Source organism: Epargyreus clarus, unplaced genomic scaffold (assembly GCF_041222505.1).
Source record: "Epargyreus clarus isolate Ecla_fem2 unplaced genomic scaffold, WU_Ecla_fem_2.2 ptg000014l, whole genome shotgun sequence".
Lineage (NCBI taxonomy): Eukaryota > Metazoa > Arthropoda > Insecta > Lepidoptera > Hesperiidae > Epargyreus > Epargyreus clarus.
The window spans coordinates 11957901-11982065 of record NW_027332222.1 but is presented as its reverse complement, the minus strand read 5'-3'; the positions used below and the strand labels follow the sequence as shown (position 1 = coordinate 11982065).

Below are 24165 nucleotides of genomic sequence, written 5' to 3'. Positions count from 1 at the left end.
ATCTTTTATTTAGTGTTTTTATTATTATTATTTTTAATCAATTGATTAAATATATTTTATATTTATATAATATTTTGTAATACTTATATTAAATTATTACGACCCATTTCTATTTTTGAAGTAATATAAATAATCCGAATAATTACAGATATATGTTTGTTTCTCTTATCATTTTAGCAGATGCGTTCATTTACCCTTTTTTTCTATTCGATATATATCATAATTATCGTTCGTAAGGAGTAAACTCCAATCGTGCGTCGTAGCTGACACACACACACTTTTTTTTTCTATTTCGGGTTAGGAGAGAGAATACCTGGGGTACGGGGGGTTACTACCATCTCTTAAAACAATATTATTTTAATCATACATTGAAATTTCGTACCACGACCTCGTTAAAGTAAGATTGTTTTTACAATATAACAACAAGCAGTTTTGTATGATGTCGGTCGAAATTATTCATTATTTTTTTGCTGGAAATTTATTTTTTTAAGCAACATATGACAATTTCAGTTGGTTTTATACAATCGATAAGCGAAAAATGAATAAGGGCTTAAGTTTGTTCAACTGCGTATGATGGAACACAATCAAGACCGTGGTGCGAAACAGATGACACTAGTTTCTCGTTGCCTCTTGGATAAGGAATAGACAAATTACTCCTAGTTTTACATCACTCAGCAGGAATAAAACAAAACTGTTTCAAGGAGGTCGTGGTGAACTATGATGGTTTTTAAAAGATTTTTATTGATTTTTAAAAGAAGCCCCCTGGGTATCTAGGCATATCTAGGTAGGTACAATACATACATATATAAATGAATAAAAATAACATTGTCAAATTGTAATATTGAGTTCTGCATTGATTTCTTTGCGTAATCTTTGTATTATTATGTTCATTTTAATTAGTTGTTTAACCAACCAAGTACCAAGTATAATCATACATGATTATAATTTAAAGAACTTAGTCATACCTCACATATTTCTCTCATGCGGGCTCTTAGAATCGGAGATTTCGGCACCAAAGCAGGTTCGGGACGCGTATCTTCCAAGTATTGCAGGATGGCCATTGACTCCACTATAGTTTCTCCATCTATGTATGATAAATTCAAATTTTACTTTTTATACCATGCTAAAAATTCCATGCTATGTACTTGTTAGAGACAAAATCAGGTTTTATAAATAATATAAAACAATATCTTCTCAGTGGAGGTCGCGTTCCGATCCGATAGTAGTTTAAGAAAAATATTGTATCTGACAATTTGTAAGTGCCACCGTAGACCTATACAGGATAAATATATTTCACTTCATTAAATAGCGATTAAATGGTATTATGTACGTGTTTACACCATTATGAATCGATTTTTGCTTTTAATTGCGTTAATCGGAGATATAAAAGTATAGAATCAATTACTTGAAATGTAATACATGTATTACAAGGATTATAATTATCCGTATTGTATAGCTTTTGGAACAAACTTTCTTCATGTTCAGAGGGGCGTAATCAGCTGGGACACAGTTTTTACTATTGCAGTTGTTAACGAATGTACAAATTGTGAAAATGTTTACTGTTTCAATAAATCTTTAAACCTTTAAGTCCTAAATCGTTAAATCTTTAAATTTATTGACGAAAGTAAAGCAAGTATATTGTTCCAATATATTTAGAGAGTGGTTCGAATATGTTAAGGATGTAGGTAACCATAAATCTATCATGCAGAAAAAAGTCAAATGTAGTGACCGCTCACAGTGCCTCATATACGATTCAATGACCCAAATATTTAACAATTTGCTGTAGGTTTTGTCTAACTAAGGGTACCTACACACGGCGCTACTTAAAAGTAACCAATTGTTAGCCTGTATTATTTACTTATTAGCACTACATTATGTAGTACTAAAAATGCTCAGTTTTAAACACAAAAACTAAAGATTAAAGATGGTAGCACTCCTCTAGGTTCCAATTTTGCAGGTCGTTACCTTATAACAGCTTAATCTTGGTTTTGTGTTTATATGAAAGTTAAATGAAAGTTAAGTTTCATGTAGAATACTTGTCCTATTTGTATTTGGTGATAATCAAAGGAAAGGGGTAAAAGTGGCTATTTAACATCAAATTGACTGCAAGAAATTATGTTACCTAATATTACCATGACATAGAAATAATTTATATAAATGGTTGTCAAAATTTTACCAATTATTTTATAATTTTTCATGGAAGCATGGAAATGGTACGTTATTGTTAGTTATTACGTTTAAAATAGAAAATTGCATTTGTTTGTGTAGTGCCATGCATAAGTAGCTTAATATAAAGTGGCGCCTATTCACAACAATGTAGAGTTATTGACCGGGCCACTTTAATGTTTCTCGGTGCTCTACAGTCTCTACACAAATGATGTACGATTGCCGAGATCAACACTATATACGTCATTTATTAAACCCATTTTAAAATTACTTTCAATGATAGTTGCGTCTAGCAAAGATTAATTGGTAAATCAATACGAAAAGATAAAATGAACGTGTTTGTTTGTGAGTTTAAAATACGAGCAATTTATATGTTCGTAACTTATATTATTATTTAGTATTATTATATTATCGAAATCAACACATTACTTTTTACTAAAATATATTAATGCTCTGATTCTTGCGTCAACAGTCAAAAAGAATAAAAAAATATTGGATTTTGAAGTAGTTCAACTAAAATTTTAATATCAAAGTTTTGTACAAATTAGTTCAATCTGAAGTCAGGTTTATTACAATATCGTTCTTCCAAATTTTATAGTTTTTCTACATTTATTACAGAAGACTTTGAAAATATTACATTTTCAAAATTAACAACAATCTAATAGCAGGTACAATAGCAGAAAATATCGTAGTTATATTAACAACACTTTATTCCGCCTTAGAAAACTCGTACAATTAAAAAAAAGCAAATTTACACATTTATGGAGTTACTTCATAGATTAGTAAAGATACTTCGCCGCCTTGAAATTGAATGAAGCCACAAATAGCTTATTTTAGTAAGTTCTTTTTTTGAATTCTTGACAAATAAAAACATTTTTAGAGAAAATTTTCGAATAAATAACTAATACTGCGCAATTTACGTAATAAATAAATAATTATTTCAAATATTTTAGAGACATTTTAGCACGGAGACGTGGCAAAACTTTTTTACGCAACTATTTCAATTCTCAAAACTGGGTACATTTTCTAGTTAGGAGTGAGTAATCTTTACTAATTTATGAGTTACTTCTACCGTTTCTTCTCCATAGCGAAACACTTTCCGAAGCAGTGGTAGTTTGTTGACGTTCAAATGAGTTTTTATGAATCAATTTTGGATAAATTTGATTTTAATTTGAGTATTAAAGGAAGCTGCTACCCTTTCATATCTGATCACTTTTTCCCTTACAATAGCAATTAATAGTATTTATACTGACGATAGTAACCAATACACTAGAAAGGCTCGTAAAATAACTGGTACTAAATGTAATATACATAGTTACTATGCGCTGAAGCCAAATAATGAAAGTAGGGCAAGAAAATAATAGTGAATGATGACGTAAGCTAACTAGCATCCAAGCCCTGGCTCCGTCTGTATGTGAATTTGAATCTTGTTTAAACAACTTTAAATTTCGTATTTGCTCCATCTTGTCTTTTTTTTTTGTTTTCGAGGGGGAAACCTTCAAAAGGTACCCTTCATAGGGTACCCTATGCTGTAGGAGCGGCACGGGGTTATGTGGGATTCTTACTGCACTAAAACCCCCCCGGTGGCCGTCCTCGGCGCTGCGTAGAGGACTCCGGGATCTCCAACGGAACGCGACCGGAGTCCACTTGGCGCGTTGCTCCGTCGGGCTCCGCCCAGGTGAGCTTGGAATTCACCACACCATCTGGTGTTCATGACGGTATGCGACCACACATACCGCCGTCCATCCCGGGGTTGCTGGCCGGGCGGTTGTATTTGTTCCACTTAGCCAGTGCTTTCTGCCGTCCATGGCTATCTATAATCAACTCCGTATAGAAGAGGGATTCTACCTGGGGCCGATAACAGTTGTGTCGCCTTGCGAGGAGTATGTAAGGCTTCGTTCCACCGAAACGCTTCATGTTAAAAATAGTTGGGGCGGTGGTACATTTCTGGTGGAACCATATTCCTTCTATCTCTTATCAAAATTAAATAACCTGCAAAGAACATAACAGCACGAACTCTGATATTAGGTATAAGGTGGAAATACGTATATACCATACATAACAATAATATTAGTATGATCAGCTAATCAGGTTACGTGAAGCCGCGTTATGCATGAGATAATTACCGGTAGAGAGTACTTCTTGTTGAAGTGTCTGTGAATTGCAGTTATAATGGCTCTTGTGATCATGATTGCAGATATCTCACTAATATATATTACCTATACACAGCAAATATAGTTATATACAATCAAAACACACTAATAAACTTAATAAAGTTCAATACCTATATATAATTCATGTACAAAGTGTCGTGTATGAAGCGGAAAAAGGTTAATAAATATTAACAAGCTTTTATTCCCTATCTAGTTTCTTTAGGGAGAAATATAAGAATCCTTACTTAATGTTCAATTGTATTGCACATATAAGTAACTCCTTTGCAATATTTCAGGCATCTTTCAGATTTAAGCTGTGCGTTATCTATCATTTAGTTAATATTGGTATTTTATTAAGTACACACTTTAGGAAAAATCATTAAGAAAACTAGCAAGTTGTTCAACTTGCGCAACTGAAGAACTTCACTACGTAACAAAAAGTGGCCAAATATGTCTTAGACCACGTATAGTAAAAGATTCCGTAGTTGGGAAGAACTCTCTGTTTCGGCGGCAAAAGTTTGTAGTCATTGAGACGTTTTTCGATTCTTTCCCAATTATTTTCAGTATTTTCCATCATATAATTGAAAAGTCAGAGAGGAAGGGAGAGAGGCGATGCATGTATTGATTTCTGTTTTTTTTTAATATCAAATTAAACACAGTACTAAAAGTATCACCGTAAAACGAACAGATGCTTATTTTTTTTCATTTGGCTGCTGAACTGTTTTACGAGCATTTTCAAAACCTTCATTTCCTGTAATATGAACCACTGAAAGCGTCAGGCGGTGACATCAGCGGTATTGTCAGTAGAATGCACTCGTAACCCGAATTACAATGTTGAAGCAAACATGCACTACTGATGAATGGCTCATTTGCGTAAGAAATGGTACTGGCTTTGATTGCCTCATATACTCGTACTGCCCCAATGTTCAGCGATGACCTACATTTTAGACGATTGTTATAAGTATAAATTTGGTATATTAGGAATCATACTTTGTAATTGGACGTAGTTATGCAATATAGATCCAACCCAAAAAACCGATTTTTAGTTACTATCACAAATGGCATCTCCACACCAATTGTAAGTTAAATTGAAGCTTATTAGAAATATTTATTAGAATTATTGATAATATAAAATTTAAAATTTCTTACTCAATTTTTGACGCGTTTACTTTGCGTTTCCTAATATTCAATTAATAGTGAAATATATACTATAAAACATTGCAACTTGTTATAAAAATTCTATATGTTTTGGAATAGCGCAAAATTGATTGATAATGCGAACAAAGAACATAATGCGCGATTCTAGATGTGTGTGTGATTCGTAGTGTACACAAATGATATCCAATATCCAAAAGATACTCTTCTTTTATCCTAAAACGCTTATTTTGCAACGTACGTCGTTTATAAATAAAACGATATAAATTCTTTGAGAGCGGTGATAACAAATTAATTTGCGTACTTTAGCTTTCAGCGATATTTCATGAGAATCTCCACATTTTCGTACTGAACCGAACGGATATTCAAAGGTATTGGGGTTTTATCGCGTGTGAACGTATATTTGGGGCATAATAACCAATATCAGTGCCCTGAGAGGAAATGTGGTAAGTATATATGAAGATTTCAAAGGAGGATCAGGATTTAATTTTGCGTTCTGTAGATGTATACGTATGGGTATTTATTGTGTTTTATCGCAAAATGTTTTGCAGGAAGTTATTATGTTTCTCGCCTACGGGGATTATCTTTTAGGATGCCGTGTCTTTGATCTTTTGTGTAATGAAAATAATATATGTCATTACACCACGTACGTAAATTTATAAATAGATTTACTTTTTCGTAAAATAACATCAGTTGCAACCTCTGTTCCATATGTACATGCGTGCAGGTGGGAGCGCGTGTGGTTGTAAACACGCGTGACAGGAAACGCGTCCTTACCACGCGGCCACATACTCGACGAGTGGCGAGGGAAGCAGCGTGAGAAGCATCGCGAGTAGCAATGTGTGGACGCACCATTAAAGTCATACATACAAACATAAACGGCTTGCTACAAAAGGCGTAAAATAATGGTGCTATTTAACACATTTAAACCTAATACTTACTGGAATTTTACTATGTTTTTTATGATTTCTAAGTATTACTAAAGTAGTGACGGGGTTGTATAAGCTGCAACTTTATCAGCTTTGACATTTACCTTTGCACCCTTTTTGCGGTCGGTGTGGCCGGGAAAACGCGGTGGCCTTAGATATTCCTTTGGGAAAAAGGACAATCCATAAATCGATAAAAAAACAAATTGCGTCCCGAATGAAATATCTGCACATTTTATTTTATAGGGGCTTATGTGACCGATTTCGCCTCCGTAAACTTCCATTATTAGCTTTTACCTTTCCCGTACTTCTTCTATCAATAAGATTGGTTCAACCGCCTAGAAATAAATACGAAGAAACTGATAAAAAATTACGTAAAATACGCTTAACTTTGATACGTATTATTACGTTAATTAAATTACAGGTGGGTAAACCTAAATAATACATAAGTTACTTTTAAGGAACTGCTTATTTAGCAGTACTATTTCTCATATAAAATTAAATTTCTCATATAAAATTAATCATTAAAAGGCTCAAAAGTTTTTTATTTCTCTCAGGAACAAAGCGTGTTTGTGATCGGTCGCAAGTTAAGTGTTCTTTTAGAATCACTTACGTTACTTAAGTACGTCATAGGTGATAGGTCGAATGGTGATTGATCTGTAAGAACAATTCTTACCAATCATCAAAGCAGGCACCTTCTGCGCAGGGTTGATGGCTCGGTAAGTCTGAGTCTTCTGGTCGCGTGCCTTCACGATGTCCACGGTACGTTCCTCGAAGTCCACATTCTTTATACGCAGTGCGGTGCGCACGCGCCACGTACATGATGAGAGCCAGAATCCGTACAGTATCGCGCGAGTATCCTTTATGTGACATCAAAAATGAAATTAAATTTTATTTTTAAGTTCAATCGTACATTTAAGTAATAGCGGTCCAAGGTCATCTCTACATCGGAAATATCTGTGTGTTGATATCATTGACATAAAAATAATAAGAAGCAGCGAGTTAAACAACCAAAACCAAAATAGAGATGTAAATTCATCATTAACATTTATTTTGGACGGGAATCGAACCTCGAACCGTGTTGCACACGGCAATGATGATCGCTGTGCTATGCGTGTCCAAACACTAAGATAGCACTTATTTTGATGATGTTAAGGACACATATGTGAAAATAAGAACAACAAGCAACCAGAACAATAACTAAATTCATTACTTTAATGTCATCGATAGTCAGGGAACGAACCCGGGACTCATTGTATCGAGAGTGACTTACGAGTATGTGATTGGCAGATAGTAAAGAAATAAATAAAAGATTGCACCTGCCTTACAAGAACAATAAACACAAAATGTATACTTACACTTCTTTTGTATGCTTAGTGCACAGATTAATATTATTTGTACATATATTTCAACATTTTGTTTTATAATTCAACATTGCAATACCTATAACCTTTCCATCGACTATCAAAGTAATATCTGATGAACTTTAATTTTTTAAAACTATAATTTCTACTAAATAGTATAAAATGATAGAACCTGGCAACATTATAATTATAGTTATTTACAAAACAAGATTAGGTTTAGGTTATGTTTTTGTTTTTACAAAAAATCTTGTCCTCAATTGTACCAAATTAATAAACCGGTTGTCATTTAATTTGTAAAACAGGTTAGAGTTATTACTTTTAATGCTTTTATTATTAAAACATTATAACAAACCGGTAGAAATTACTTTATTTTAGCAACTAAATACATTGTTTATACTTACAGGCATTTCCACTTGATTCTTCTCGAGTTCTTTGCTAGTATAAACTTCTATCTATCTATTAGTATGCTATATTTTATTATTGTAATGATAAATAAAATCAGACTGCCTTGTTATCAATCAAGACTTCAAAAGTGTATGTCGTTTACTCACTAATGTTCACAGATGGCGTTGCGTGACTATGATTAATGTAAACATACTTTGAATATTTACTTTCGCCTGCCGGGTCGCGTAGATAAGGGATAGTAATGATATATAATTATGTGTAATGTTAGCAAACCCTTCATTATGGGAAATTTTGATAATTTATTTGTCTTATAGCTGTATCTACGCGGTGAATTATTAAAGATATTCCTAAGTAACCAACTGTATATAATGTCTACCAATTTTGTGGCTCAAAATACTATAAATGTGTGTGCTAGGTACGTAAATCTAAAATTGATGGATCTGTTTGTATGTATATTTTTTTTTAGTTTTCATGAATGATTTAAAATTTATTTGCGCCTGTTTTTTTCAGATGTCTCTTAAAGGCGATCATATGTATTTCTTACATAAGATTGTAACACGATAAGAGTTATACCTACGGGGAATGTGATAAAGAAAAAAAAACAAAACATTGCAGCTGAATATAATAAGTACATGTTATTTATTTAATTATTTACATACATATATTTCGCCAATACGGTATTACAGAATAATATATCCCTATCAGTTATAGTAACACATGTTTCTATATATTTGTAACGTTATACATCATACGATTATATAGGTTGATTAATTTGAGACAAAGCTAATTCTTAATGGTTATCCTTTAAGTTTATACAAATGTAAATAAATTAGGTATCTTAAAGTAGGAATATTTGTAGAATAACCAGATTCAAAAATATAGAATAAGTACAAAAAATAAAATACCTGCTTAAAAATACCTAAGTCATATAACCTTCGTCTTTTTAAGGCAGTCTAAATTGTTATCAAATGAAGATAGAAGAAGGTGGATGAGGGAATAACTATATAAAGGTGGCTCAAAAGAAAGTTTTCATTTGTTTAGTTTATTGCATGATGGTTACAAATCGGAGACGGCCGCTGCCCAGGATTTTTCACTATGGAGCGTTTTAGGGTTCTGTAAGAAAGGCTAGAAAGCCTCCGCTATCTATCTGTCTGTCAGAAACCTAGTTCTTTGCACTGTAATAGATAGACACTTGAATTCTTAGCAGAGCGTGTATTAGGTACGGCCGAAATAACCACAAATATAAAATAAAAAAGTTAATAAATGAGCGATCCCCATAAAAATGTGAATAATTTTCAGCGTTTATATAATTTGAAAACGGGTCAGGAAAATAAAATACCAGCTTAATAAGACTTGCTTGAAAGTTTGAAGAGATTAGTTCAATACTGGATAACCCCAAAAGCATGTTACCAAAATTCGTCAAGAACGACGACGGCTAAGACTGTAAAGTTCTGTCTACGAGTAAGTAGCATTCTTTGTAAAAGTCTAGTATAATATGCGATCCAATTTTAAAAAACGCTCCATAGCAAATAAATTCCTAAAGCTAGATTGAATTACAATTCTGACGTCACAGATCTGTTACCGTCACACCGTAAACTAAACAAATGTAAACTTTCTTTTGTGTCAGTTTAATAGTCTAGAAAAATAGACTAGTATAGTACTGTGGGTTAGAATTTACTGTAATCGTTTTTAATTAATTTATCGAAGGAGTGTTCTTAACCGTTTGTTGCGAAGTATCAGCTGTAGGTAAGCTACTCATTTATATTAATTACATAGCTCAATTTATAATGACATGTTCCACGTATCATAATTGTTATGTAAGCCTGCAGCTTAAATAAGCTTATGATGCTAAGTATACCGCCTTGTAAGAGAAACAAGCAATATATTTCGTTTATTTAACCGGTAGGCAGGTCTGTGTAAGGCTTAAAACTCACGAAGCGGTTTTCAATTACCGCCGCATGGGGATGCGGTAACGCAACATATGTGGAATACGACACTTAAAATGTAGGGAAATGTATAGGTGGCGATTTATTCACGGCGTGCGCGTTTGATGTGGGAAACTTAAATCAACTTGCGGTTTTGTTTCAACAAATTCATACTCGTAGCCGCCTACGTAAACACACAATACGGTGTTGTAAATTTAAAAATAAAACTATTCCGCGTCAGCCCGCGAATACGGCCGAAAACCGCTCCGTGAGTTCTCACTCATGCGTACAGTGTAAATCATTTGTAAGCCAGTCAGGTAGATGTTTTCTTACATGTTGTTTTCCATCCAGTTTTTTGGAAGACAAAATTAAATGATGACAGTAATGTTTTCAAAGTATTAGTTATAATCGTGGATCTTATGATGTCTTTATATTTATCTAATACAAGTACATATTTTGCTTAAGCACGAATATATAGTTTCTAAAAGTTATTGCATTTCCTTACTAATATTATAAATCCGAAAGTAACTCTGTCTGTCTGTCTGTCTGTCTGGTTGTCTTTTCTTCACGCCTAAACCACTGAACCGATTTCAATGAAATTTTGTACAAAGATAGTCTGAGACCCGAGAACGGACATAGAATAGTTTTTATCCCGGAAATCCCACGGGAACTAGGGATGGCGATCTAAGATCGATTAATCGGAGAATCGATCTTTTGGACCAAAAAGTCGATTATTTTAATCGATATCCTTACTAATATAATAAATGCGAATCTTATCAGGTCTGTCTGTATGTCTCTTCTTCACGCCTAAACCACTGAACTGATTTTAATGAAATTCTGTACAAAGATATTCTGAGACCCTAGAATGGACATAGGATAGTTTTTATCCCAGATAGCGATCTTAGATCAGAGAATCGTTCTTTTTGGCTCCAGTAATGGATCCTACCTACGTTTGTGGGTCTTTTGGCATACTCTAAATGACCATGAGTTTAAAAATATCAATTCTTGCAATCGGAGACGGTTGCAACAATATATTTGTTTATATAGATTTATTGGGATTATATTTAGGGGTGGCGATTCTTTCCGAAAAAGATCGATTTTTGAATCGATTCGAATCGAAGTGCAATAAATCGATTCACAAAAAAATCGAGGCCCTAAGAATCGATTCTATCTTCGATCTTTTTCGAGGATAGCGAAAAAAAGGTTATCAGGATCAAACAAATTATGTCAGCAAATCCGTCAGCAAATCCTTACTCCCTTACTAATCCTTACTAATATTATAAATGTGGAAGTAACTCTGTCTGTCTGTCTCTTCTTCATGGCTAAACCACTGAACCGATGTGAATGGAATTTTGTAGAAAGATAGTCTGAGACCCGAGAAAGTACATAGGATAGTTTTTATCCCGGAAATCCCACGGGAACTACGGATGGGATTGCGATCTGAGATCGATTATTCGGAGAATCGATGTTTTGAACCAAAAAATCGATTATTTTAATCGATCTCCAGTAATGGGTCGATTCAGTGAATCGATATTTCAACCGAGAAGATCGAAATTCGATGTTTTCATAATTTACCTACAGTAACTTTACTTATCCATGTTAGTCGATCATCTATCTATTTATATAAAAATGAATATTTGTCTATATACATTTTATAAAATCGGAAACTATGCATTTGATCAAGTGATGATCTTTTGCAAAGTTGTTGTCCAAGAGCCCACGAAGGTTTGGGAGTTGGTAAGACCGACAGATGGCACCACTGTCATTCCAATGAAGGTACGAATTTTGCTGTTTTATGTATGTCATATTATATCTTTAAAATGCGGGCGAAGCCGCGGGCACCACTAGTATTTATCTAATACAAGTACATATTTTGCTTAAGCACGAATATATAGTTTCTAAAAGTTATTGCATTATTATTCTTATGGTATATAGAGGCATTTTAAATAAAAAATGCGGTATTAACATCTAGTTACATATTTTATTAGGTACATTCCTTGCTAAATACTTTGGTCGTGTTATTGTACTATTAACCATTTTATAAAGTTGTCTATGCATCATGCAGAAATTTTCGATAATCTGGAAAAACTGACAATACACGTTTTACTATAACTAGCGGATTATATATTATTATGATTTTATTGTCTACGTCGCCTATAATTATATGGATTATGGAAGAATACACAATACATTTTACACGAAAGCTAAATTGATGACTTAATTCTAAGAAGTGGGGAAGATCAAGGCCGATATATAAATGACCAAGAAGTAGCTATTATGGAAGTCAATTAAGTATTTTGTACTTTTAAGATGGGTATATTTAAAGAATGCATTGATTTCCCATAATTGTACTTTTACATTATTAATTGTTTCATCATGTGTTTCATGTGTGTACGTTTTACGGTAACTGAAGAAAACTATTCAATAGTTTACGTAACAATGCTGTGTAGCGTAGATTATGCGTCGAATAAACTCAACTTAGTTATAAATTGTTACACGTATGGAATTTTGTACTTATTTCGAATACTTGCACTGAAGTAATTTATAGTCAACGCAATATGTTTGTTCATATTCATATATCTATCCGGATAAGGCGTTTTACGACACGCAGTTTCACGATACGCGCTTAAATCCTATACTGATGGCCTTGGAAGTAATTTTAATGGTGAAAGTACCAAACATACGGGTACATCAGTACAACTCTATGACATTAACTTTACATAGAAAATAAATCCCACTTATCATAAATGCGTCTCTATTCTCATTATGTAATCATGATCATATCATCTTAAGTAAGCGTTCGATATTTATAAATTCAAAACAATAAAATGTTTCTTACGAAAGGTTAGGAAAAAGGAGAATTCCAGCCTTATAGTCTCACTATGAGAATATCAGATTATCGGAAATTTTCTGCCATAAAAATTAATCTACTGTAAAATAAACAAGCGTTCTCATTATCGTTTAATGCAAGGATTATCCCCAACGGAGGGGTGAGCCGGGTGGTCGTATGAAGGAAGCCCTGGTCTCCGCCGTGAGAGCGCTACCACCACCGCTGCCGTCGTCCGGGAAGCCGTAGAAGGCGTGCAGGTGTCTCCGGTGCTGCAACTCGTGACCCTTGTGGGAGAGACTCTGCAGCCGACTCCAAAGCGAGAATATTCTCTTTTTTACCGTTTTCTTGCTATTTGTCGCCTTGTCTGTAAATAAAATGGTAATCTCTTTCTCATGTTTTCTTTGATAATTGGACGGGTTGACTCTGTCCATCAGAAGGTGTGGTCAATGCCGCAAGAGCACTACTATCTGCAACCGTACAGAAGAGGTTCTATCTAAGTCCTAAGATGACTCAGCCAGCATTTTTTACCGAAGCGTGTTGCGTGGCGCTTCTTATGATTTTTTTGACGAAAATACAATCGGTTTTTAGTTTACAGTTGAAGGAAAACTAAGGTGTTTATCTAAGCACAAACTTGCATTTGCTGATACTTGTAATTCGTTTCTTATATAATGACACAATATTCCCCCTATAAAACTGTAGGTCGCCAATGTAATTTACGCTGAAAATAGATATTGCTCATTTACTTAATAGATATTATAACTGAGCCCATTAGTAAATGCTGAAGAATTTGAATTGATATTAAAAGATAAATTCAAGAATATTTAAGTAATTGGTTTCTTGATAATTTGATATCCAAGTTAGTTTGATTTAGGTTTATTAACCGGATTAGCTAATCTTTTAACTTACCCGAAAACCCAGTTCCTTTAGTATTGCTTATCCCTTCTCTCTTAACTTTGATCGCACTTATAATCGGATCGATAACTTCTTCATCTTTTTCATCAACAATACTGTTAGGTATTAATTCTATTGGCACTGTATCAATGTCTTCATTTAGATCTGTGCTTTGTAAATCATTCTTCAGGTATGCTAATCGTATTTTGAGTATTAAAAGGGGACTGGCTGCCACGACAGTGTCTAAAATATCATGTCCATTTTTGTTGCTAGGTCGATTCATTTCGTTCGTTGCTATTTCATAAATATTCTTGCTGATGTCATCTGGTTCATCTGGTTCAGGATTAAGGACTGTATCAAATTGGTGATGTCGATACAGGTATTTTTGGAGGCGATCCAGCTGCCTTGGGTAGTTGTGCCATTGTTCTTTTCTAAAACCTTCATCGTCATACTTATCCTTTTTATTTATGCGGTCATTATCAACGTCTTCAACCTGACTATTCTCTCTGAGATATACGACGTTGGATTTTTGTGGTATCAACAACGGCGTACGTGCGTCATGAGTTGATCCGATGGAAACTTTATAAAGTATGTCGTTTGAAAGTCCGTTATTGTGTCTGTTGTCTAAAGTATTTTCATTTACTTGGTCTTCTGAGCTATCGAGTTCAGGCTCCACTTGTTTTATTGCCAAGATTGGAAGAATGTCACTCGTCGAGAGCGCCACCGTTGTCAGGAGTAACACTGGAAGCAGGTATCGGCGCATCTGAAAGAAATATTTTTTTAATAAGTTGTATTAAGATAAAAAAATGTAAAGTAGTTTCAATGGATGTCAAAATCTTCAATGCAAAAATTTACTAGGAAGTTTATATTGTAAAAAAAAACGGAATTTTATATTTACAATCTACTTTCCGAAATTATTTCTATATGAAAAAGTAAAAGAAAATTTATTGATTGATTAAGTTATTTTGAATGTTAGATGTATATACCCTGTTAATTACACTTCTTATTCTTTAATGGTGGTTTTAGGTTAGTACCTTAAATTAATGATTAAATTATGAGTCGCGATCGAAATAGGATTCATAACAATTGTATATTAATTTGAATGTAGCAGAAATTACATCGCATTAATCACTGTCATTTAGCAAATACAACTTAAATGTCGTGTCGATTCCGTAATGAATATTCAAATGTGGGAAATTAATTTGAATTTGACTCGTAGTCCGCATATATAACATAATCTCTGGCTGTATCAGAGTGATTATCATAATTTCAGCTGGATATTTATCGAACTTGTGGTAGTTACTCGACCTAATTTGTTGGGAACGGTAACGATATATTTATTGCTATTAACTTAGTTGTTCCGTATCGAAGTTCTATCTATTTCTGTCGCGAAAGGTCTTGAGTAGAGCTTCTCAAACTTATTTCGTTTACCGCTTACTTTTAGAACGTAATTGGTATTGTATAGCGCTCAAAATAAAATATCAAAATATCAAAACTGTTGGCGAGAAACGAAGATTTTCGTAGATTAATATTTTAGAGAAAATAAAATTGTTCCTTTTTCTTCCAGGTTAATAAAGTAGCCCGCTTTGAGAAACGCTAGTTTAGAGGCAGTGCACACGAAGAAATTTAACTTAGTTAATCTGAGTTGTGAACGATCGATGAATCAGTTCAGTTCAAGATTACGTACATACATACATATACCCAAAAATGTCTTATTATCAGAACGCCTGAGTAGCTAAACGTCCCAGCACTCAAAATGTCTATTGAATAAATGGAGCATTTGTTTGATGAATAAACCATGTATTTATTAGTGCGATTTATAAATAATTCCATATTCACAAAACGTTCAATGGCCAATACTTTTTACTAAATAAATTACGATCGTCAATAAAAAAATATTGGCGAAAAAAGGTCGGCCAAGATGAATATAATGTGCAAGTCCCCAAAAATGTGCAAGTCTAGGCACTTTTTCAACTTTTAGCCTATTGGTAAATCCACCACTGGCCTATTATCATAAACTGAATCTATCAACATCTCAAACATCTCACATCTACATCTATCATCGTACATGCAAGCAGTAAAACGTGACATGAAGGTTTAACAGTTAAAGTTATTACAATGACGCGATCGTAGCCGGAAAGTAATTACATTTTAACGACATTACTTTCTGAATCATCCCCACTCTTCACACATCCTCTAAGGATGAAGTTACGAATGTGGAATGTGGGCTTTTCATGTAATAATTAACGTAACTTTACGCGAACGGTTCGAAACTTCTCCACGTTCGTGTATTCGTGGATAAATAAGCTCTTGCTTTGAGGCAACGGATTATCTCAAACATGATAAACTTATACGACGTATATATACATGTAAATCTTAAACCCATTATCCTACAAATGTGGATTTGTAGACTTACCTACCTACATACCTTTCGGAATATTATGAAGGACTACCAAGGATACCTAACCATGTTTTCCTTCACCGTTGAGTCATGTGATGATCGAATCGTATGAAGTGTGGCCTGCGGAGTGGAGTGTAAAAAAATAACCTAATCATAGCTAACTTTTTCGTGCCATGCAGGTATTTGTCCGCATGCGTGAATGCGAATGCGGGTGACACGCATAACAAGAAAAGTATTTATTAAACGATATCAAATAGATCTTACAAAGTATCACCCAGAGAGGTCTGCAGTAATAGAATAAGTTTCCTTTAGAAAACGAATGACTGTTGAATATTCCGACTAAATATCCACTTAGAAACTCAAATTAAAAGGTTCGTTATTAATGACCCGTTAAGAAGCTAATTTTAAACTGACTGTTATGTCCAAAAACCCATTTATTTTGGTCGCAAAACAAAATGAAAGTGGCTGTTGGCATAACATTTTGCTTTTTGTTTTTTTTTTGCTACGACCTTAAGAAAATCCAGGGAAATACTTAATTATGTCAAGTAACATATACTTACTGTGGAAAGGGCAATTATGTAACATTAAGTGGTGGAAGTCGTACCCTCTGCGTGTAAAAGAGTCAAAGCTGATATAGTCAATTCGTCACCAAATACAAGCGCGGTGACAGTACTAGACATTTCTAAATGATTATACAAACTTGTACTAGTAGTCAATGTACTTAGACTGCTAAAACCTTTTGTAAACAATTCACGCTAGCATTTAACCGCATTTAACCGTTAATACCACGGTATGAAGTCATTTTCGAAAATAAAACAACAAAAGCATAATGGTAATGGCGGGGCAATCATAAAATCGGGTCAGGTGCCCCAGACTTTGCGGACAAACAAATAAATTATTTGAATAGAGCGGGCGGTATTTAGGTAACTTCTAGTCACTTGACAAACGACGACTAACTGAGACCTATTCACATGTACTAGTAGAAGATCCGAAGCTAAGTCGAACTGGACCGAGCTGATAATAGAATGAAACTCATTTTATAACGAAATTAGTACATTGGGTAATACATTAAAAATGGGTTTGCTAAAAAAATCCTGGACAGGATAATGATAATTATTTTTTGAAAAATTAATTTTCATTTTGCTGACAACCCTATATCAACGTGTTCACAATAAAACAGCGCTTCTACTGATATAAAATTTTATCTATTATCATCATGAGTGAAAGTAGTTGCCAGCGAAATACCTGTTTATACCTGACAACCCAGTAGTTCGTCCACGTAAATAATAGGTAACCCAAAGCCTGCACATTCTGTATGTTTTTAACATTCACTCAGAATAGAATTTTCTTATTATCTTGATGTTGCAAAATTTAATTTTCAATTAAATTTTAATTTTTCAAAAAATAATTAAAATTATCCTGTCCAGGATTTTTTTAGCAAACCCATTTTTAATGTATTACCCAATGTACTAATTTCATTATAAAATGAGTTTCATTCTATTATCAGCTCGGTCCAGTTCGATTTAGCTTCGGATCTTAGACCATACCATAGCCATGCTAGCAGTGGTAGCGTTCAAAGTTTTCAAAGTTATGTGTTAATCAGAAATTTATTATCATTTGCTTCAATGATGAAGTTATTGAAAAAAAAACGCTTTCTACACTCACAGCCCCACACTAGGATTCCCTGTGTCGTGGGTGCCATGGACACACATATAGACAAATACACAAACACCCAGACCTAGAAACAGAAATCTAAATTCATCATTCAGATATATGTCTGGCCGGTAATTGAACCCGGGACCCTAGCGCGTCAGACCAGTATGGTGACCGCTTCGCCACGCGAGTCGTCAAGAGTCAAAAGTTTTAAAAGATGCGTGAATTTTATCATTTCGTACCTAGCCGGCGTGGTGGATTAGGCCTTAACCCTCCCTTTGAGTTGCAAATACCAGCAGTGAGATAGTAATAGGCGGACGACAATCACACCACAACGACGGATCTTTACAAAAAGATCTAGAGATGCTGTTCGCTAACAACTTCCCTTGCCCTCAATTTGGTGCTGCGGTGTCGTGTAGTTGTGGTACATGTAAATAGTCACTTATGTTAATGCGATGTACCTGCTGAGAATATGCTGCAAAGCTTTTAACCAAAGTAGGCGACACCGTGAAACTTTTTAACTGATCGAAAAACGGGCTGATCCATTTTTTCGCGTTCGTTGACCGAAAAGTGTGCACGCCTGATTTTGCCCTAAACCAGTTTATTACTTAATGGTTAAAATGGATTATACGAGTACATTGATGGAATGAAATCAGAAAGATTTAGACGTTAGTCTATTAGGCTGGCAGAATTAGTAGTAGTCTTAGTACATTTAGAAGAACATTTTGGTAACATTTTTCTCGCTAATTAAAAAGCTAATGAAAAACTTCTCTAAAGAATACTTTGAAAATGTTGCGTATTTGGGATTCCAATACGAATGTCCGGGATAGAAGACCGAATTTTAAATCACAAGCGTATCGCTTCTGTGTCGCTTTTCCCTTACTCTGTAGCTCCAGTACCTATATATCGCTCAACTTTTCTTATCACAATAAAGTTGGTTGTCCATTATTCTTGTGTGTGGTGTTTGTCGGACAGCTGCACTGTGCATGTATGTGCAGTGACGTCAATGCAAATAAAAGAAAACAAGTCCCGGTGGCCGTTATAATACGCTTGCATTAAACCTCAAGGGGGTTAAGTGTTAGGTTTAGCCGTTGCATATTTTATTTGTTATGTTGTTGCATGTTTAATAGCTTAGTGGTTTGAAATTTGGTTCCCATCGGATAACAATCAAAGTATTTTTCAAATTATATATATGAATATTAGACATTAACTTTATTGCTTGCTTTAAGGGGTGAAGCAAACATCGCGAGGAAATCTACATACCTGATAATTCTGTAAAGGAACTCTTTTAATCCGCATATGACAGCTTGGTGGACTAGGATCTATATACTTCAAATTTTGAAAGTAAACCAGTGGCCCAGCCCACTGCTGGACACGGGTTTTTTTTTGTCTTTTTTTTGTCTTTTATTAGAAATAATTCTATCAGAAGACAAAAGGCTTATAACCATTCGTTGTACAAAAATAATTTCAACTAATATCATAAATAAATAATCTGTAAATAAAACAAAGAGTTATAAATAAAGACCTACAAACAAATGGAACGATTATTTTCCGAGCTCACACTGCGCTCAACTCGTTTGCGGCTGGAATAAACAAGTCATTCGCCACTACACACCCTCTTTACACACTCACAGTCTAATGTGCCTGTTTTGTTATTCAAAGGTCCCTATTTTGCGTGCGACGGAAAGGCAAGTTCCTTCTGAGTGACGATATTGAATGTAAAAGTGTTTTGAAGGACTTATTCTTAGTCGAACATTTCAAAGCATTCTAATAGCTCCAAATAAAAGGTTTCTAATTAAGAAGTCTTGCTTTTTGTGTACAGACCATTAGTATTAGGTGTTAACCCGCGACTTTGTACGCGCAGTCATAATCATCTAATAGTTGGGGCATAGATCATAAAATAAACCTATCGTCCAAATTTCATGCTTTTCATTTCAGATGTCCGCATTATGTCTGCAATGTCCATTTTACTCAATATTACATTTCTTCTTGTTTACCAATTGATCGACCACTACTGCTACACTACTATGAACTACTGTAATTATCGAGATTGTAGCAGAGTGATAGACTTCGAAACTTTGGTCGTTCACAAGCTTCACTTAATCGGTACCTACTTAGTGTAATCCTTTACGTCAGTCCATTAATTTCATAACTCTGTTACATTTTTTTTTTTTATATAAGAATAGCAGACGAGCATGCAGTCCACCTGATGGTAAGTGGCTACTGTCGCCCATGGATTGATTACAGATGAATCAACCCCAGATAGGATTACATCGGACCTGAGGTCGGCCATAGATGCGCCGCTACCCCTGAGGACTAAGCAGGAACGCCTCGGAAAAGTCTGTCTCACTTACCACACCCTTCAAACCGGAGCACAGCAGCGCCTAACACTGCTGCTATTAGGTAGAAATAGGTGTGGCGGTGGTGCCGCCGAAGTCGAACCACAAAGGGTTCTACCACCTTCAAATTCATACAATCTACAAACTCATACATACAAAATACATCGAAACCTAATTGACATAGTTAATTTGTAGTTTCACAACAAGAGAAATTTATAAAATAATATCCGCTAGCACTCTTAGATAAAATAGGCACTAACTTCTTTCGAAAAGGGTAAGATAAAAGCAATATCAGAGCTATAGTTTCAAAATGGCGGTCTAGAGTTGTTTGCTTCCGGGACAAACCACTCGGTCTTGGTCTTTGTTCGCCCCTCATTGGAGGCTATTTGCTCAGTCAGCTTCTAAAGACCGCAAATACATGTTCAAACTTAGTATACCCAACTTACGAAGTCTTTGGTAAACATCTTTGCAAACAGACACATTATGAGACTATGATGCTTAAAGTAGACCAGTTGGAAGTAGGTTTTTATAAAATACTAGTGGTGCCCGCGGCTTTGCCCGCATTTTAAGAAATAGTATGATATACATAAAACGGAAAATTTGTACCTGCATTGGAATGACAGTGGAGCCATCTGTCGAAAATTGGTCTTACCAACTCCCAAACCCTCGTGGGCTCTTGGACAACAACTTTGCTAAAGATCATCACTTGATCAACTGCATAGTTCCGATTCTATCACTAACTAAAAAAACCTTTTCCCACGGACTAAATTGTGCATCTAAACCATTCTCAAGTAGTTTAGGAGGAGTTCAGTGACATACACACGCATGTAAGAAATATGTATATAAGGAAATATATATATAAAGATGGAAGTATTCAATGATCATGTAGTCTATATGGTAAGTGGTCTACCGCCCATAGGTACCTGTAACCAATCACACTGTCGACAAACTGTTACACAGTTTGGCAGACTAATAATACATGTGTGAATGTACCTTATGAGAGAAAATTAAATAAAAAAAAACAAAGATGGTAGCCTCTTAAGTATTTTTTATATGTATGTCGGCATTCACATCTTTCAACTGAAATGTAGAATACTAGAAATATCTGTGTTTATAGTACCTCTACGGTTGACCTATATTAGTTTTACTAACTATATTCCCATTTCAAGTATTGTAAGAAAAATTAAAGCATAAATTCAACCCAATTCGATTCAGTCAACCCCAAATAAAATCGGGGTACATGAAAAACGTTTCTGCTACCACTCAACTGTGACTTTTGTACAGTCAATGACTGTGATTTTGAACAGCGTACGTACGTGATTTATAAAATATTTTAGCTGCCATTTATTCGTCGATTCATATTTGGGGTAAAAATATCGCCTCCGATCAAAAACAAAAATAGAGCTATTATTCAACATAAGTTCTTGCCACATACATAGACGTAGAAGATTGCAATTTGATTTCAAATCTTAGTGATTAGTGCTCGCGGCCCCTATTTTTTCAGATATTTTGTGCCTGATTGAATTAGAAATAAGTTGACATCACAAAATGTTTTGCAATCTAAATCTAAATATCTAAATATATATAACCCAAAGGTGACTGATTGACATAGTGATCTATCAACGCACAGCCCAAACCACTGGACTTATCGGGCTGAAATTTGCCATGCAGGTAGATGTTATGACGTAGGCATCCGCTAAGAAAGGATTTTGATCAATTCTACCCCCAAGGGGATAAAATAGGGGATGAAAATATTACTTTGTAACGCGACCGTAGCTGCGGGCAAAAGCTCGTACCTTATAAAATATATTAACTACGCAGAATGGTTGAAAGTTATATTTAATAGTCGACATTAAAAAATGGCGGACGTACTCCAAATTTTCTTACTCATACATATACAATATACATACCTATTGTAAGTGACACCTACACACTAATTTACATTATGTATTTGATATACACATGGATTCATTTCTTTCCGGCAGTTTAACAGGGTTGCCAGGTTTGTTTATCTTATTTGGTGGTTTGTTTTAATTAATTGATATAAATATTTGCAACCAAAATTATTTAATTTAAGTGTATCTATAATAATAGAGACTGTAGATGTTTTATTAAAAATATATACAAAGTCTTGTTAAGTAAACAGTTAGTTTAATTTGTCCAGACAATGTCCACAAGTCAGTAAAAATGTTTATTAATATCCACATAGGGAATACAGATTGGCAACCCTACAGCTTGGTGACAATTTTATTGCTCACTCCAGGACCGCCCGCGGGAGTGTTAGCGATGCAGAGCCATTTTATTTCGCTTATTTACTGCTTATAGAATTGTAACTTGTTGAGACTTTCAGCGTGATATATAACCTTAACGTTGTGGAGTCTTACTAGAGTTTATTTGAACTAGACACATGTTTGATTCAATTGATATTTTTGGACATTCAGTTACTTTACAAAAAATTGGATATTGAAGTCCCCATACAATACCTATATATGTTGGAGAAACATATAACCATTTAACTTTAAAAAACCTACATTATCCTTGTTTATGCGTATAGCGTATGCAAAACCTGTGTAGGTCTTAGAGTAAAACTAAATATTGCTTTCAAACTCTAAACAATGAGACGAGACATTAAACAATGACAATCATATGTTACGAGTAGTAGAGTATAGTAATATTAAAATGTACAAATATTTAATCTAGCGGTCTGTGTACATTCGGCAAAAATATACTCGTACCTCAATATTATTATAACCTAAAGATACACTGAGTTATTGTTGCGATATTTGAGATCTTATATAAAATTAATAATGTGGTCTGAAAAGTCTTGGGCCCTTGTAGGTGAAGTATAGTGACTACACTCTTAGATGATAAAATACAAAGATTGATCAAATGATCACTCTTAACAAGAAAGTGTTTTGAGAATTGAAATTGTTGCGTAAATAAAGTATTGCCATGTCTGTTCTAAAAGGTCCCTAAATGTTTAAAAATATTTATTTATTACGTAAATTATGTAGTATTCGTTATTTATACGTGAATTTTGTCTAAAAATGTTTGAAGTATCTTTCTATTTTACTTATCAAAGCCTACACTAGATATACTTACATATATCATAGCGGAAACTATTGTTGCGATACGCCATTAGGGAAAAACAGTAGCCAGTTTGAGTTTCAAAGGGAGTATGCGTGTGGTTCACGCAAATGATATCGGGGGAACTGTATCCACATCGTTTTTTGTATTCTTTCCGTGAACAAACGATGATGGGATCTTGTTATCGAACAATGTGCGCGTAAGAGCAGTCGGTACTTGGGAGCGCTTTTAAAAGTTTTTAGGGCGTATCAGTTATGCCTGCGACTTCGTTCGCGTAGATTCAGATTGTAATCTCAATTGTACAATGCCATCTATCAAGCAAACAAAAAGCAAGCAAAAAGCGGTGAACTGAAAACCCCCGCTTCGTTACATTTCATGTATTTTTAGAAAAAATAATTCTGGCTTTAAATTGTAATAATTTTTTGATAAAGTTGATCAATTTGAAAGAAATAAAGACGAAATGTTAAGAATTTCAATGTGAGTTCCATTAAGTCGTTTTGATGTGGTGCGCCTTCAAACGCACAAATAAACAGACGGACAAAAATTTACAAAATGCTTGAAATTGCTATTATAATTTATACTATACTTATACGACTTTTTTTGCTAACATGTGCAATATGCGGACACGCGAAGCTTACTTTTTTATGATATGTATACATTTTAGGAACGATCGTAAGTACTTTAAAAGCATCGTTATCCATGCCGAACCCTTTATTTGCCGTGTATGGGATTTTATCGTCTAGGTTTATTTTGCAAACGCTAGACCTTGCAATGTAATCATGTTCCATGTATAGTCCAAAGATATTGTATGTACCTGTGTATAGATTCTACATAGAAATACAATTTGTCTATTATTTAATTTAATTTTGG

At 34.4% G+C, this 24165-nt stretch overlaps 1 protein-coding gene across 1 annotated transcript in view; it reads right to left on the bottom strand.

Moving 5' to 3' along the window:
- Positions 1-24165, bottom strand: part of LOC140747406 (uncharacterized) — a 62606-nt gene that overhangs the window by 9384 nt on the left and 29057 nt on the right. The window contains exons 2-5 of the mRNA XM_073079840.1: positions 13831-14578; positions 13077-13288; positions 7077-7260; positions 966-1084 (exon numbers count right to left, since the gene is read on the bottom strand). Coding sequence (XP_072935941.1) covers positions 966-1084; positions 7077-7260; positions 13077-13288; positions 13831-14578 — 1263 coding nt within the window. The remainder of the gene's footprint in view (positions 1-965; positions 1085-7076; positions 7261-13076; positions 13289-13830; positions 14579-24165) is intronic.